The sequence below is a fragment of the Heloderma suspectum genome, chromosome 4, assembly GCF_057233095.1.
Source record: "Heloderma suspectum isolate Gila_16-S chromosome 4, 16-S_ref, whole genome shotgun sequence".
Classification (NCBI taxonomy): domain Eukaryota; kingdom Metazoa; phylum Chordata; class Lepidosauria; order Squamata; family Helodermatidae; genus Heloderma; species Heloderma suspectum.
In genome coordinates this window covers 302,163,955-302,182,251 of record NC_139461.1, presented here as the reverse complement: position 1 = coordinate 302,182,251, position 18,297 = coordinate 302,163,955, and the positions used below count along the sequence as shown (strand labels likewise).

The 18,297-nt window shown below is 44.2% G+C and overlaps 1 protein-coding gene across 2 annotated transcripts in view; it reads left to right on the top strand.

Moving 5' to 3' along the window:
* LAMA5 (laminin subunit alpha 5) overlaps positions 1-18,297 on the top strand; it is a 246,893-nt gene that overhangs the window by 15,263 nt on the left and 213,333 nt on the right. For both annotated transcript variants that reach the window (XM_084854353.1, XM_084854352.1), the window contains exon 2: positions 7,772-7,924. In XM_084854353.1, the coding sequence (XP_084710479.1) occupies positions 7,772-7,924 (153 nt within the window). The remainder of the gene's footprint in view (positions 1-7,771; positions 7,925-18,297) is intronic.

The window sequence follows — 18,297 nt, the reverse complement described above, 5'->3', positions numbered from 1 at the left end:
GCCGAAATTTTGCAAGAAGCAGCTCATGATCTGAGCCACAGTCTGCTCCAGGTCTTGTTTTTACTGACTGTCTAGAGCTTCTCCATCTTTGGCTGCAAAGGACATAATCAATCTGATTTCGATATTGACCATCTGGTGATGTCCATGTGTAGAGTCGCCTCTTGTGCTGTTGGAAAAGAGTGTTTGCTATGATCAGCGTGTTCTCTTGGCAAAACTCTATTAGCTTTTGTCCTGCTTCATTTTGTACACCAAGGCCATGCCTGCCTGTTATCCCGGTGATTCCTTGACTTCCTACGTTAGCATTCCAATCCCCTATGATGAAGAGGACATCTTTTTTTGGTGTTAGTTCTAGAAGGTGTTGTAGGTCTTCATAGAACCGATCAACCTCAGCTTCTTCGGCATCAGTGGTTGGGGCATAGACTTGAATTACTGTGATGTTGAATGGTTTGCCTTGGATTCGTACTGAGATCATTCTATCATTTTTAAGATTGTACCCCAGTACTGCTTTCTGTGCACCTCGGTGTTCAGTCATGCCGGCCACATGACCACGGACGCGTCTTCGGACAGCGCTGGCTCTTCGGCTTAGAAACGGGGATGAGCACCGCACCCTAGAGTCGGACACGACTGGTTGGGGACACCTTTACCTTTTTACTGCTTTTCCCACCCTTTTGTTGACTATGAGTGCTACTCCATTTCTTCTAAGGGATTCTTGCCCACAATAGTAGATATGATGGTCACCTGAATTAAATTCGCCCATGCTTGTCCATTTTAGTTCGCTGATTCCCAAGATGTCGATGTTCAATCTTGCCATCTCATGTTTGACCACCTCCAGCTTACCTTGATTCATTGATCTGACATTCCAGGTTCCTAAACAATATTGTTCTTTACAGCATCGGATTTTCTTTTCACCACCAGACACATCCACAGCTGAGTGTCCTTTCGGCTTTGGCCCAGCCACTTCACTCTTTCTGGCGCTACTTGGAAATACCCTCTGCTCTTCCCCAGTAGTATATTGGACACCTTCCGACCTGAGGGGCTCATCTTCCGGCGTCATCTCTTTTAGCCTTGCGATACGTTCCATGGGGTTTTCTTGGCAAGAATCCTGGAGTGGGTTGCCATTTCCTTCTCCAGTGGACCACATTTTGTCAGAACTCTCTGCCATGACCTGTCCGTCTTGGGTGGCCCTGCACGGCATAGCTTATGGCTTCACTGACTTACGCAAGCCCCTTCGCCACAACAAGGCAGTGATCCATGAAGGGGGCACACCCCTAGGATCTCTTTAAGTATGCATGCCAAGTTTCAGGTGACTAGGTTTCATGGTCTTGGTGCGACAGACAGAGACACATCCTCTTTTATTATTGTCGATAATATGGTTTTTATGTATAAGAAATGTAATATGTGCCTGGGCCTGTGTATTTTTTAGACTTTTACAACTAGTCACTGGGACAGTGCAAAACTGAAAAAGTTTAAGGAGACTTTTTACACTTACCTGCAGATCAGCAGACAGACACCATTTTTAAATGCAAATGTGAGGGTGTTCCCTTAATTTGATTTTGGCATATTATGGATATGTTAATCAGCTCTAATTTCTGAGTGGAAAACATTTTCAAATGCTTCTGTTACAATTTTGCCCACGTTCAGTGCTCCCCCCCCCCCCCCGCCATATATTTTCTAGACTAATGGGAGAGTTAAGCAGAATTCTAACAGGAGCCATAAGGAGTTAGCATACATTAATTCCTTTTGAGCTGCATACAGGTTCAACTAGGCGGTCAGTAGGTGTCTGAAAGCTTCTCGCATTGCCAATATATTCCCACAGTTTAATTGAAACAGTTGGCCCTCATGCTTTTTATACTGCTCTGTTGGCCTGCGGTATCTCTCCTGTTCTGCTTCCATGCATGCTGATCCTGCTAGAGTTTTTCAGCTAGCAGCAATCAGCACAGTTGACACCTAGCTAATGGGTGTCTGGGATGCTGGCTTGTCCCGTAAAAGCAATATGAGGACTGGAGAAAACAGGCATCTGGAACTGCACAAGCATTAAAGCACTTTGTGTATTCAGAGTGCAATAGTAGCGGTATGGTGTACAGTTCAGCATAGGGGAATACCAGTGTTGTTTTTAATTGGAGATTCCTGACAGCCTCACTTACTGACATTGGAGTCCATCACTTTTATTCTCTGCTGTCTCATTGCCTCTATCATTTGCGGCCTGGTGAATCCCTTCCAAGTGATGTATGTCTTACTAGAACTTGTTTCACTTTTTCAGAGTGCCGTTGTCCTAGTCCATGATCTGTTGAATAAAACAGCTGTGTGGCCAGTAGCTTTTGGACAGAAGATGTTAAGGCAAGAAATGCTAGAATTTTGCCCACCAGTGTCCTTGGGTTTGCCCTGTTTCCTTGCAGGTTTATATTACAATCAGCAAAGACTGCAACAATCCCTTTGATTTAAATGGGAGAAAGGATTAGATTTGTAATTCCTTGAGAGGAAGGTCCCCCATTCAAATCTGCTCCAGTTATCTCAGTTTGTTCTGATAGCAGAGGTATTAAATTCCTTAATCCTTTTTGTAACTTCCTTGTCTTCCCTTACCATTTCAGTAGTTCTTTCAGGTCTGCTGCAACCCTTTCTAGGTCCCCCCTCTCCCTCCTGAAAAAACCCTCATTGTCATATAACCTATTGTAGTTTTTGCAATTTGCTTAGATCTACAAGATTGATGGATTTGTTTTCTTCAAGTTTTGATAAACACAATTTTTAAAATGTATCTATCTGCAGGATTGGTCAGCTTTCTCTAGCCACCAACTACTGTGCTCTAAAACGCCCTAGCATGTATTTTCCTTGTTGGGAGACATTATGTAGAGTTTATATTCTCTAATATGGCAGAGAAGCATATTTTCAACAGTACTAAACAAGAGCAAGAATTAACTTCTGCTCCTCTGCAGGGCTATTCCTTTTCCCAAGGAAAATGGGCATTGTTGCTTTTCATATGCTGTCATATTGTATAAATTGCTCTTTGCTTATCATTTAGGCAAAGAGAAAAAAATTGTGTGGAAGAAAAAAAATGTTCAAAATATAATTCAATCTATAGGGGTAACTCATGTTGATTTGGGATCCCATTTTATATCACCCAGTGATACCATGGAAACTACTTATCCTTTATGACCCTATGATGACAGTGGGTTTCACATGCTGTAAAAATGAGTCTGTTTTCCTCTGACAAATATTGGAGGGCATGCAGGCATTTGATTATATTAAAGCCGTGGGCAGCACTGTTCACCCCCTAGAGCTCATCCTCACCTATTCAGATTGAGATTTGTCATAACATGAATGAAGTATAAGTTCATCACTATTGACATAAGTTCTAGGCCTGGGGCCTAGAAGGACCCTAAGATTGTACTTCACACATGGGGGTGTGAAGCTGTTTTCAACTCCACCCCCCAAATTGGGAACACTTCCCCTCCACTCTAGTTTTTTATGGTGGTACCTCTGGGGTCTGGCCAAGTGATGGGGGCCCTAGTGATGGGCTTCTCTGCATCGGAAAGTGGTTGGCACTAGATTTCATCTCTCAAGGTCATAAGAAGAACCCTTCTGGATCAGAGCAAAGGCCTATCTAATCCAGTGCCCTGCTTCCCACGGTGGCCAACCAGATGCCTCTGAGCAGCTCACAAGCAGGACATGAGGGCATTAGCAACTATACCAGCAACTGCAATTCACAGGTAGCCTTCCTCTGAACTGGAGGTTCCGTATAACTATCATGACCGACAGACCTCTCCTTCACCTCCGCCCCGCTTCTCACAGTTTGACAGCTGTAGTATAGCATGAGGCCTGTTCCAGGAAAAAGGGAGGTAGGGAACTGGAGAAAATATGTAAGTGGATGCTTTGCAACTGACCTGCATTTTCTCCTTCTGGAAGCTGTGAGGAAGCAGTGATAGTAGGTTTTTTGGCAGTGATGGCAGCCAGGTCGATATCACACATTCATTAGTGGCAGCAGCCTATTGTCAATCACTGATATAGATATTGTCAGAGAATGAGTAGGTTCTGGGCTTTGTGATATCCTGGAATGCAGGTGCTTTTTTTTTTAAACAACCCTTGTACAGCACCTTATCTCACAGACAGAGAATAGCCATTCTAACCACTTCCAGTCCTTCTTTGTAGTTCTCTGTCTGACATACTTCTGTCTTTAGTCAAGTTAATTAAAAGGTGGGCTTGTTCAGGACATCGAGCACTGCATAACTGCCTGCACACATCTTTGTCCTGCAAGGCTAGGAGGAAGAATTCAGGAGATTCTCTATTTCCTTTCTGCTAGGAAACTAGTCTGGCTCAGCTAAATGCGTGCAGATGTTGACGTCAGTGTCTGCTTTCTTGGGTGGTTTTCTTTTTGAACAATTTCCAGAGGGGTAGCCACGCTAGCCGGTTGCAGCAAAAACAACAAAGAGTCTTGTGGCACCTTAAAGACTAACAAATTTATTTATTCAGGCATAAGCTTTTGTGGGAACTGTCCACTTCATCAGATGCATGAAGTGTTAAACTCAAATTGATCGATTTATATACACATGCTGGGGGGAGTGCGGGGAGAGAATGTAAACCGTGTGGTCAGAGGGAATTGAAATCAAAAAGTACAGACAGTGATACCTTAACAATTGCCACTCACAAAACATTGCTGGGTGATATCATTCCAATGGTGAACAGATATGTAGTGTGATTAAAAAACAAACATTTGCCCAAACCACAGGAAATACAGATGAATCTCTTGATGAATTGTACTTCAGCAATTTCACATTGTTATCTGGATTTGAAAGTCCTTTGTCTGAGCTTGATCACCTTAAAGTCATTGACATAGTGTTCTGGGAGGTTGAACCTCAGACCCCAGGGGCAAATCCAGCCCTCCTAAGGTCCCAGTCGCTCTCTATGGTTTCCCAGAAGGCCACCCCCCCACCTTTGGTTTCCTGACTTTTGTGCAATTTTTTCCACAATATGCTGGTATTTTTTTTTTTTTTTGTATTTGGTATTTTTGGCCCCACCCTTTTTGCCTTTGGCCTCACCCACCACTGGAATGAGGTCCCCAAAAGTTTCTCCAAAATGGAATTTGACCCTTGGTTCCCCACCTCTGCCCCACAGCTTTTTGGACATTGCCTTTCCTGATGTCGGATTTCTGTTCATTTATTCTATCGAGTAGAGACTGGCCTGTTTGTCCTAGAATGCATTAGTGCATTGCTGGCAAATGATGGCGTATCTCACATTGGAAGGCGAACAGGTGTATGAACCCCTGATTTTGTGGATGGCGTTATTAGATCCTGTAATAGTGTTACCAGAGTAGACATCTGGTGAAGTCAACACTGGCCACAAAAGCTTGTGCTAGTCCAGAATAAGTGTGTTATTCTTTAAGGTGCCCCAAGACTCTTTGTTGCTGTTTTTTTCTTCTTCTTCTTGTTGAAGGCTGTGGGAATTAAGGAAACTGTACTTCTTCCTTCTTTTTAATAAAGAGATTATGTACCTATTTAATAGAGAAACAGCGTTAGACAATACAGTTTAACACTTTTTTTTTAAATTTTAAGATTTTGCAAGCTGTGTGTCTGTGCACTTTTGTGGGGTACTTACAATGGCATTGTTGGTGCAAAGAGATAGCTAAGAATTTGAGAAGTCTGTGGAGGTTTAAAAAAAAAAAAGTTGGCTTAATTTAATTCACAAAAGAGCTTAGGGGCCTTAAAGGAGTTGGCACTTTGGCCTGGTGTGGTGCTGCTGTTACTATAGTAACCACCAAGAGGCCAAAATGGAGGCACATTTCAAACAAACAAAGTACTTGCGAGTTTCAATATGGATGTCACTTTTATTTTTAGACAAAATGTGCTTGGCTTGGCAGTGATTGCAAAATGTTTATTACAGCCCATCCTAAACATAAGAGTTACCTCATTTATATGTGACCAATTTGTTTTCTCTTGGATTTCCTGCCGCAGAAACAGAAAGTTGGAGTGTATGCCTTTTGCATCTCTAGGGGCAGACCCTGAGGAGCAAGTATGTCTCCCTGAAGCCAAAGAGAGTCCTGGAAGTCTAAGGGCCTGTATGTGGGTGTGGGTGGAGCAGTTTTGAGACAAGGCCTGTGGGAAAAGGTAGAAAGGCCAAGTACTGTGTGATCAGGCGTTGATAACTAAAATTTCTGTCATTCTCAAACTGGACCATTGTCATCTCTTGGGAATAATCTGCCTTTCTGAGTTACTGGAACAGACCACAAAGCTACTGGTGTCAGTAGTGGGATCAGAGTTTAGCAGGCAGGGGAGAAAGCAGCTTATGAGAACAACAGAAGTTTTCACTTATCAAGCACTGACCGCAAGATACCAAGCCTCTCTTCTCACATGCCTTGTCCTAGAATAGCTTCTGTCTCCCTCACTCCTTCTCACACCCAGGTTTTCAGGCTTCTAGTACTCTTTTTGGCTTCAGGGGCAGCTCCTTCACACACATCTGCTCCTCCCCCAGGCCTGCCTCTAGAGATGCAGGGGTATGCATTCCAACTTTCTGAAAGAGAGAGAGATGTCCCATCAGGCTTAAAAGGCTAGATTGGGCTCAAACTTATCCTTGGAGTGTTCCACAATGCATGTGGGAACCCAGGCTCTGTTGCTGTTTAACTTTCTCGTGTCCCATAAATATATAGTAGTTTGTTGGAATAGGTAATACAAGTTATTCCAACAAACATTACCATAGCACAGGAGTCTGGAAGCTTCCTAAATTCCACAGCACACTTCCTTAGCAGAAGGAAAGGGGTTGTGTATGAATGAAGAACAAACAGGCAAACTGAAAAATAAAAAAACAGAATCCTTGTGAAATTGTTGCTCATTTGGGGGATTAGAGTGCATATTCTAGCTCATTAAACTCAAATGAATCACTCTTTGGTACTCATAAGAAGGATAAGTAAACAGTGGTTAAAGGTTAGATTATTTTCCTACTCCTTTAATATATATCTATATCTGCGCTGCTTCAGATGTGCTGAAGGGGCTACCTTAACAGCAGTTAAGAGAGCAGAAGTGGGCCATCAGGCGATACACTTCCTTCCTCTAACCTCTCTTCTCTTCAAAGTGAATCCCTCCACCTTTCCCTTGCTAGTCTTAATAATAGTGAAGTGTCACTGATATTAACGATGGATAACACTAACCAGGGTTCTGTTATAACCGGGGTGTGCTAACCAACTTAAAAACCTTTCTTCAAATCCTGGTTAATGGGGAATCCTGGTTAGCATTAACTGCTGTGAACACTGTCATGTAATGCTTAATTCAATAAAGGCCAGCAGGAGAAGGGTGGGGTAAGCTACAGTAAAGGCCAGAGGGAGAAGGGTGGGGTATTTATTTATTTATTACATGTCTGTACTGCCCAATAGCTGAAGGTATGGTTGTTCCAGTGAGGGGAAAGGGTTTGAGGAAGTGTGCAATCCAGGGGCCTGCTTTCAGTCTGGTTATGGTTCAGAGTAGGAATGGATAACCTTTTTTCTGTTGAGGGCCTTGCAGCACTCTGTCCTTTTTGGTTTCCCCTCCATTTCCTGCCTCTTCCTTTTTCTCTGGACTGCCACTTCACCTACTTCAAACTGAGACAAGGACCACAGGTTGTATACCCCCAGCTGGGAGAGTCCCTCAGTCCTTCTGAACTGGATCCTATGCTTGGAGAGCTGAATGTAATCCTTGTTAGTGATCATGGGTTTGAAATGAGCATGTGGGTCCATATTACTCATGAATAAAGGAGGATGATCTTCTCTGTGGTCTGTAACTTAAACTTTTTCTGTTTGTGCTTTTTACCCCAGGGGCAGTACTGTGACATCTGTTCATCAGCAAACAGCAACAAAGCCCATCCCATTACCAATGCCATAGATGGCACTGAACGCTGGTGGCAGAGCCCACCTCTTTCTCGTAGGCTGGAATTCAACGAAGTCAACGTCACTTTGGATCTTGGACAGGTAACTGCAGAAGAAAGGGCTTGAGGTTTATACAACATGCTCCTTGATCAAGGGTCTCTTTTAGTTTAAGAAAGATGTGGAGGGACAAGAGAGCACCTCTGTGATCATGGGCTTTCGAGTGAGACTGGAGGACACTATGGAAACCCTGTTGCTTTCTTTAGCTAAGTACAGTCAATATATATTGTTGGCCTGCAATGTCTTGACCAAAGCAAGAATATTAGATGACATAACCATGCAGAGCTATACCACCAAATACAGAAATAGCAGATTTGCCTAATTTGGAAAGGGTTCAAAAATATATTTAGGGACAGTATATAAATTGAACTGTGATAACCACTGCACTGGGCTACTTCAAACTGCAGGTGGAGGAGACCTGTATATTTGACTGCTCCCCCATGAAAAAAAAATCACTATGCCTAGAAAAACAGTATGTCAGGGAGAAGGCTGTGGGTGAACCCATCTCCCCGCAACAGGAAATTATATTCTGCTATTTGTATAAACTGGGCCTTAAGGAACTATTCATAAATAACTCTCGCATATGTACTCCATGCATTTGATTGGCATACATCGGTGTTAATGGCTGGTGAGTTTCCCTTTAGGATGGGTTTGGAGGCTTGCTGTTGATATGATCTCGAAGAGTGGAAGACACTAAGTCAATATTGGCTCAGCCTTTGTTGGTGAGATTGTAGGGACATTTGAGCTTTCGGAATCTTTTCGACAGGCAGAATGAAGAATCTGAAAGGTGACACTCCACTTAAATACAAAAGAAAGCAAATAACTGCAGTTTGAGTAGTCACTTCAGGGATTTTAAAGAGAGTTGCTGATATCCTGTTGTTGAATGTTAGCTCAAACCTTTTGGGATCAGAGTTCATGATGGCTTGTCAGGACCAGGACCAAGTGTAATAATTCTAAGGTGCAAAGTATCTGGTGTTCACGAACCTTTCCTCCCTTTTCATAACCTGGTTAACTGGGTCATGATGCATAACCTAAGAAACAGCGGTTCACAAAACCTTTTGTATGATATAGGTTAAAAGAACATTGTTTTATATTTTTTAAAGTGTGCTTTATATTTGAAGTACAATATATAATGGGTAAACTGGGAAGACATTACCAAGGAAATGCCGTTAAAACGACTACATATATCAATAAACTGAATGGGATTAATCAGAGAGTGTATTGAGTATAGTCCCTGGATTTAGAGAAGGCATGTTCATTTCTAAGAATTGCGCTTGTATAAAACCACAAAGCAACAAAAATTAAATAAAGTACAAGTAGCTGAGCTGGTCTGTGAGAAAGAATCCAAAATTCACAGCTGGGCAATACCTTTGTTAGGACCAACCAAAATTCCACAAAATGTGCAAGCTTTTGAGTTCTTCCGAACTTTTCATCAGGCTAGATGGTACAAAAAGCAGGGAGTGGAGGAAGAAACAGAAAAGTCCAAAAATTTGGCCAGATGTGGTGGCTATGAGTTCTGAAGTTAGATAGACGCAGGGGGGATCTCCACGGTGACAGGTTTAGTTCGCTCTCTACTTTGCTGCATTTTATACTGGAGTCAAATCTGCTCCATCTGGGGACACATGGGGCTTGAAAGCCTGAATTATCCCAAAGCTGGCCTAGGGCTCTCAGCAGGTCACACGGCAGTTTACCACAAATTGTTTGGGTAGCTACCGGGTGGAGTCTCATTCACTTCAGCACTTAGAGAGCCTGTTCCCTCCCTCCCATTCTCACTTTGTTCCGCCCTTTCTGCTTTCTCAGGCCAGTGTGTGTTAGCGCCTGTCTCCCCAACCTATGCCCGATTCTCCCCAGTTTTTTAAATTATTGTCCCTCTAAAACTGCAGTAGCACAATAGCAGGTATCTGTTCAAATGCGCTATTTCGCGATAGTGCTATAGTGCCAAGGTGTTGCTACATAAATGCACTATTTTGCTATAGTGCGATAGGGATCTCTTTTAAATGCTCAATTGCAGGTTTCCCAGTAATTACCTCAGGAACTGCAGTCTTGCTGAAATGGTGGAAACATTGGGGAAACACAGGCGGGGAAAGCATTAGGGAAACACCCCTTGACTGGGGTCACTGAGGTCGTGACCAGGTGATAGACACATCCCTGGGCAGGGCTATCATGGCGGAGTAAATGCGGAGGGTTGTTGCACACTGCAACAGAAGCACCGACAAGCTGATTAAGGAAAACAATCGGACTAAAATTAGTCTCAGAAAAACCAGCTTTTTGGCGCAAAACTCCAGGGTGGCTGCAGGATGGCCCTGACGTCATGTGCCCCAAACGACCTCCAAATGCAGCAAACTCGCAGTAAATCACTCGTGGAGACACCCTGCCCCCAGTCTCAAAATGGAGAATGCAGACTAATTAATTAGTCAGTGGTAGGTGTTGCAGGTATCAGATGACACCTTGCAATACATTTTGGGAGAGAGGAGCAGCAGTGGTTGATCTCCATTTCTGAAAATACAGAGTTTAGCTGTAACTCTGATCTGGCTCTTGCCTTGGGTGAAACACACAAGTTCCAGAGTTGGCATAGACCAGAAGTGCAGAGAAACACGACAGTCCTTCTATTAGCAAAGCCCAATATTAATTTTAGGTGATGCACTAGGTAAAAAATTAGTTGAGGCCAAATTGTGAATATTACCTAGTGGTTGGAAGAGATTGAACCCTCATTTCAGTGTCTCTTGTCAGGTAATTAAAAATCGTCTTCCTCTGGCTGTTGATTCTAGGGCTGTGCAGGGACCCCCCCGATCTGACTTGGAAGCCACTTTGTGGATTCGGAGGGGGGCCCAATTTGGCTTGGGCAGATTTGGGGGCCCCCAACTAGGGATGTCAGAGAATTCCGCCACGGATCTCGGGGCGGCCGAATGCCAGAGCATTCGGCCCCCTGAACTTGGTGGCGGAACGGTCTGCCCCCCCGGGACAGGACTTACCTTGGGCGGATCTTTCTGGCAGTGGTGGCTGCGGCGGTGGTTCGGTGGCGGCGGCTGCGGCGGCTGGTCTTCCGACTGGCTGCCATCGCCACCGTTTCCAGTTAAAAAAAACCAAAAAAAGTGATAGGCTACGTAGAGATTTACGTAGCCTATCATGGCTAGATTTTTAAAAAACACCGTGATAGGCTACGTAAATGTTTACGTAGCCTATCACAGCTGATTAAAAAACAAACAAACAACAACCACGTGCGTACGCAAATCGCGGTGCCCATGGGCGCCGCCATTTGCGTTCCTTATTTTGGCACGTCTTAGTCTACATAAACATTTACGTAGACTAAGACATCGAAAATAAGGGGAATGCAAATAGCGTAGACACTACGCTATTTGCGTTCCCCCTATTTTCGCCGTCTTAGTCTACGTAAAAGTTTACGTAGACTAAGACGTGCCAAAATAAGGAACGCAAATGGCGGCACCCATGGGCACCGCCATTTGCGTACGCACGTTTTTTTTTCTTTTAAATCAGCCGTGATAGGCTACGTAAACATTTACGTAGCCTATCACGGCTGACTGCAGGGATGCAAACGGCGGCGGCTATGGTCGCCGCCATTTGCGTCCCTGCTAGCCAGCAGCTGGATGTCCGGCCGCTGGCGGAGCCGGCCGGCGGCTCTGCAGAATCCCTGCGGAGCGGAGCCGGCCGGCCAGGATTCGGGTGGGAGGGACGGAGCGCCTCCCCCCCCAGCCAGAATTTCGGGGGGAGGGATGGAGCGCTTCCCCCCCACCGCGAATGTCACCCTTCGAAAAGGTAAGTGACTTTCGTACATCCCTACCCCCAACCCACCTCTGCCCCTGAACCCGAAGTGGGATTCAGATGTTGAACCCCGCTTCGGGTCCCCCACTGATGCCCCAGCGCAAAACCCCCTTATCTTGCTGCCGCCTCCTCCGCCTTTTCCTCTGCTGTCATCGCCTTCCCCGACGAGGATGGCAGTGAGGGCGGCAGCAAGGATGGTGATGGCGGCGGTGACAACGGAGGCGGAGGTGGCGTTGAGGACGAGCGGCGGTGATGGCGGCAGCGATGGAGGGGGCAGCTGCAGCTCAGGTAAGGACCTGGCACGGCTAGGCCAGGGGTGCCGAAGCTCCGAAGCAGACCGAGTGCTTCAGGGATTCCCTGACCCGCTCCGGGTTGCTTTGTGCCTCCTCCGCTTCAACTTGGGGTTCAGGCCCCGGACCGAAGTGGATCACAGCTCTAGTTGATTCCACCATGAATGACTAAATAAAAAAGCAAAGATAGCTGTCCTGGTCCATGAGAAAAAAATACAGCCATAGCAGCATAAAAATGACTGGCTTCTGTTTCACTGCTACATGACTTTTAAGAAGCAAGACATTCAATGAGCAAGCTGTACCACACCCTTACCGTCTGGTTTGTCTCTAAAGCATGTAATGAAATTTCAGCACAATGAAATACATATTAAAACAACTCTGAACAAGTTAGTGTAGCTTTTAGCTTTTTATGCTGGCAAAGTGAATGCACAGTAATGATGCTAATTTAGCAGCCTTTACCGCTTGGCCTATCTGAGGCTTGTTATGGCTGTTTGTTAAACTTTAGCCTAGGGGAGAATTCCAAGAAAGGCAATATTTCTCACCAGCAGGCCACAAGTAAAGTGATGTTGCAAATTCTGCATAATGAATCTGTTCATTTTATGATGATTGCCACATCATTCTTGTGCATAGAACTAACTGGCTTTGGGCTTGGTGTTTTGGCGATCTTTTTATTTACCAGCAGAAATCTCCCCAAAGAGACACTGCTTTCTTTTTGTGAGAAAGAGATAATTCCTATGTCTGCTGCAGTTCTGTGACCAAAGACTATGGGCATCTGACTCCAGTCAGGAATATAGCCTATTTGGGGACCATGTTTGCATGTCAAAGCAGGCAGTTTCATTTTAAAACTCTCTAGTTAAATATTTAAACAGAGCTCTAATACAAGAGGGGACATGGGCAGCTCTCTTGAATGGGGGGCCTGGGGATAAGGGCAGTTGAGCATCTCCTTGGCGAGACCTTTTCCATTGCTGAAAGGTCTGACAGTAACTTATGCACTAGCCTTTCAAGTGCATACTGAATCTGACAGGAGGGGAAGCTGCTGGCAAGTACTGGCCTCCCAGTTGCTTGCTGAATAGAACTGGCGGAGGAGGCAGTCTGTGCTGTGAACAGTTTCCTCCTTGGTATTCATTGTGTTGGGCATTCAGTTCAGGACTGCGATTTTGATGATGTAGCATTTAAAGGGCATTTGTGCCCCGGCAGGCTGGCTGGAGATGCACTGTGCCATCTTCTTAGCTTCTGAAAGGATCCAGTACATTTTTCTAGAAAATACTAAATGCAAAGACAAATGCAAAGTTAGTTTTCAAGCAGCTTGGGCCATGCATGTGCTCTTGGAAGCTCCTCATTTGTGAACCCTTATGTTCTTTTTCTCCTGTGGAATTGGCATATTAGAATTCTGTTTGTTTTTTTCAACTTTGATAGTAAGTTATGTGATGTAAACTGGATTTCAAGGTTTGGAGGACAGCAAGGTTTGGAGGACAGCACAAGGTAGTTCTCTGGAAAAGTTTGGCTGCCTCCGAGTGCTGCAGGGGGTGTGGGTTACTAATTCTATCACCTAATGCTTTGGGAATAATCCAGTTAGTTTATTCTTATGAGCATAAAGTGTATGGAAAGGTGGCAAGGCCCTGCAGGATTCCTCACTTCAGGTCAGGCTCTCCCAATGGAAAGGAATTACTTTTTCAATTTAAAGGAATGTCAGTTGGGATTAGAGTATATGAGGCCCTATGTGAAAACTGTGACTAAGGGAAAAATGAACACCAAAACCTATTTCAATAGGACATCACCATTGTGACCTGATGTAATTAGGAGGATGTCTTTTGAAATTGCTCAGGTACCTGGGAAAGTTGCAGGTGGTGATGATGCTTCTGAAATAATGTCTCTCAGAAAATGGCTTGCTGTGAAACAAGGTCTTTTGTTGCCCTGACACCAGGTCCAAATCTAAAATTCAGTTATAATGAACCTTGTTTCTGAAAATGTCTTGGAAAAGGCTGCAACATCTTTTGATGATAATTAGAAATTTCATCTCAGAATAAAAAAGAATGAACAGTGTAGACATAAAGCAAGAAACACACGGTCCATTGTGCTTCTTGGAATGGCACCTCTTACTTGTTTTAAGTAGCTGCAGAAAATGTTTCCTCATTTGTTTACAACCTGAGGGCTCAGAGTGTTTTTCTAATCTTTATCTCACAAATCAAAGCAAGGTCACTACTAGGCCTGTTTTAGATATATGGGAAAGAACTGAATTTGATCCTTATAGGATCTAGCAAGTTCATGGTCGAAAGAGGGTTGAAACCATGCCATCCAAGCAACATAACGTAGAATGCAATCCTATGCTTGCTTAGACAGAAAAAAGTCCTACAACTCCCAGCTGGCTGGGGAATGTTGGGAGTTGTAGGACTTTTTTCTGTCTAAACATGCATAGGATTGCGCCCTTACTTGCTCCTCTCAAATAGTTTATTGCTGCAATGTGGGAAGGTTTTTTTTGTGGGGGATAAGAAGAAGGGTGGGGAGAAGAAAGCACTTCAGATTACAATTCTGGCATGTTGGCTGCAGTCTTCTGACGCAAACTGATCACATGGTACAACCCGGGTTGTCCTGTGTCAACATATACAACTCCACCCACTTAGGGCAGCAAGCTCCATCCATATTATCTGATGCCTATGAATTTCTCCATTTTAAAAAATGGAAGGGAGGATAACAGTAAAATAACAAATCAAACATGCACTGCTGCGTACATGCGCTGTAGTTTTACATAAGGTGTCCACTGTAAAATCGTGTTTCTGAATTACACAATAGCAGTGACAGGGCCTGACCATTAGTATATTTGGATGCAGTATTTGGCACACTCTGTTTTATTTTTTTATTAAACATTTTTATCCCACCTTTCCATCAGACGATCCTCAAGGCAGCTGAAAACAGCAAATCAGTTACTCCAACCCAAACACCTTATTGAAAAGTTATTGAAAAGGAATGTCTCTGCTGCTTGCTGAAAGATAACCTGCAAGGTGGACAGACAGACCACTTTGGAGCGCATCCAAAGCTTAGTTACCATAGTAAAAAAAGCCATGTTCCATGTTCCGATCTGCCATACTTCAGACCTCAGGAAGGACAGTCAACAGAGGTTCAGATGTTAAACAGGCAGATGCACGTAGAAGGAGGTGGTGGTCCTTGAGATATTCTGCTCCAGACCATTTAGGGAGTTAAGAAGTGGAGAGAGCAATCCTCTGTCCCCTAGTCTGGGGGAGAGAGGATTTTTCGGTTTCCCAGCCCTGAGCTCGTTGACAGTGCTATGAGCTCGTATTTGGGAAACCATGCTCTCCTCACCCTCCCCCTTTTAGCCAAGGTGGAGCGAACCGCAGTGGTTGCCCCTCCGTGCCTGTCCCTGCTCGTAACACAAAGCACGGACAGGGTGAAAAGGGGGCGTTCCTGGGGGCGGGGAGGGGAGGAGACTGCCCCCACTTCCTGTGCGGTCTCCAGCCCTGTTCCTGCCCCCTCCCTGAAGCTGTGCTTAGACACCTGAAATCAGGCATCTAAGGAAAACTGCAGGGCAGCCAGAGCACAGAAGGAATCCTCTCCTCCGTGCTTCAGCCGCTCTGCATTGGATAGGTGGTCGCCTTCGACTTCAGAGGAAGTCGGAGACGACCATCTATCTCAATAGGATTGTGCCCTAAAACTAGCATTTTGACCTGGACCCAGAAACAAATTGGTAACTAATGAAATAACACTGGATTAATATGGTCTGAATGTCTCACATGAAACAATAGTCTGGCTCCTGCTTTCTGGACCACTTGGAATAATAAGGCTAGGACCTGGAAGATGCATTACACTGCTAGTATCATAAGTTGAGAGAATTCTAGGAGATGGCTCCTTGGTCACTCTGGAGTGCACTACCTGTAGAGCTACAGCTGGTCCACACTCTGTCTGCATTCAAGAAGAGAGTCCAGACACATCTTTTTAATTTGGCTTTAAAAACTGGTTTTTAAGGTTGCTTTTAACATTTTTCTATGTTTTTATTTGTTTCTGATTTGTGTTTTCTGTATTTTTTGTTAACCACCTTGACTGGGTTTTCCAGAAAGGCAGGCAGTATAGAAATGTTTTAAATAAATAAATTAGTAGTTGCCATCAAAGTAATTGCTGATGGGCTTGCCACTGTAATGTCACCACTTGTACTTAGGGGAATTGCTAAGATGCCAAATGGACTAGAGCCTATAGCGGACATATAGGGGTGCCCCATCATTCATGCCATTGGACGATGATAATGTGGCCAGGGGAAGCAACTGAGGCTGCCCATCTTTGTTGTAAATGTTCTACTTCAATTTTGCGGTTTCTTGTTTGCTGTGTAATATTTCAGTTGGTACAGTTAAGATGACAGTGATGATGATTCCTTTCTGTAGCAGTTTTCAGTGCACTGAGTGCTTGGCAACGCATCCCTCATTTACTCTCACAACAGCCCTGTGAATGAGACTGCTATTATTCCCATTTAACAAGCTGTCCTTTTATTCATGCCCTTCCCTGTTGCCTGCCTATCTGTCTCGAGTAGTGTTAAAACCACAAATAAAGAAGCCAAGAGGGGTATTGAAATCCTCAGCCAGGGAATGACAAGTTGAAAAAGAGAAAAGGGAGGGAAAAAAATAAAAACTGAAATGGCAGGCCACCCAGCTTGAGTAATTAATATAATAGACTCGCATCATGTAGCGAATGCCCATGATGGCTTAAAGTTTGCAGTTCTTTGGCAAAGGAGGCCAAGAAGGCTCTGTCATAGAATAGGATGGGACCCTGCATTTGATTATCTGTTGGGGGGTGGGATGTAACTGCTCCAGCTCAGCTGCAGCCCTTTCTGTATCATCAGCAAAAGCATCGCCCTGGCTTCAGAACTGTTGTTGAAAGAGCAGCGGGGAAGATGCTACCGTATTATCAGAAAGAAGCGATAGCCTGGCATCTTGAAACAATACATGGCCCATGAACACTGGTTGTAAAGTAAACAAATTGGTTAGGAAATAATAAATGGAATACACAAATGCAGAACAGATTTTTTTGGTTAGTCCTGCTCATAACTTCATTTTAATGGGTATTATTAAACATTTAACTTTGGTGTAGGTTTAACTGGCTTCTGTATGTTACAGATGTGTAGCTGGATCCATTTTCAGTGGTTCTACACATGCTGTGTTTTGCAGTGTTGACTACAGGCTTTAAATTCCTGAGAATCTTTTCTTTTATAATTAATTTAAAAACCAACGCAGGTTAGTTTTTAGAATTTATTTTTTTATTTACAAACCGCTCCATATCTAGACAGATTCTGGAATGGTGAACAATAAAACACACAAAATAGGATAAAAGAATAAAACACCATGTTAAAATAATTACTATTTTTAAAAGGAAAGAGAATTCTGATAAAACCGTGGCTGATCACTCAAGCAAGCCTACCTGAAATAAAGATGTTTTCAGGAGGCAATGGAAACAGTACTATGTTGGCGCCTGCCTGACCTCCAAAGACAGGGACTTCCATAGGAAGGAGGCCACCACACTGAACCCTCTCCTCCGGGTGGACTCCAGTTGGGCCATAGGTCCATTAGGAACTACCAGGAGCATGCCCTCTGATGACCTCAGTGACCCGGCATATTGACAAGGGAGAAGGCACTCTTAGGTATCCTGGTCCCAAGTTATTTAGGGCTTTGTACAGCAGTTACTAAAACCTTAAACCTGGCCTGGTAGCGAATAGGCAGTGGACGCAGTTCCCTCAGCAAAGGAGTTGCTGAGGGAGCTGCAAATCACAAGATGTTTGGAAAACGTCTGTGGAAGTGGTCAGCTTTTGTGTCCAGCAAGGCTACAGTATGTGTTCTTTCCTGGTGGCTAGCTGTCTCCTCCTGCTTGCCAGAAAATTTCAAATCTCTTCACATATCAGATGTTCAGTTCAGAATGAAGAATCTGAATAACCTTGTGCAATCTGATATATACTTTATTGATAATCATTAACTGTTATGTAAAGGGTGGGAACCTCTGGCCTGGGGCCAGATCTGGCCATCCAGGGTTTCCCAGATGGCTGTCCACCACCCGCTTCCCTGACCACCGATCATTTGGTAGTTTCCCAGTGTTTCTTCAGTATTTTTTCCCCATTGTAAATGGTTGAAATGCCTCTTCTAAGGCTGAGTTACTGGCAGTAAGAGCTTTTGAGCTAAAATATGCTGGGTTTGTTTTTGTTCTTGGTACTGTGGGCATCACCTCTTTTGCCTTTGGCTCTGCCCCCTTGGCCACCACTGGAATGCAGCCCCCAAGAGCTTCTCTGAAATTGAATTTGGCCCTGAAGCTGAAAGAGGTCCCCCACCCCTGCTTTGTGTTCAGTAAGATACAGACTGG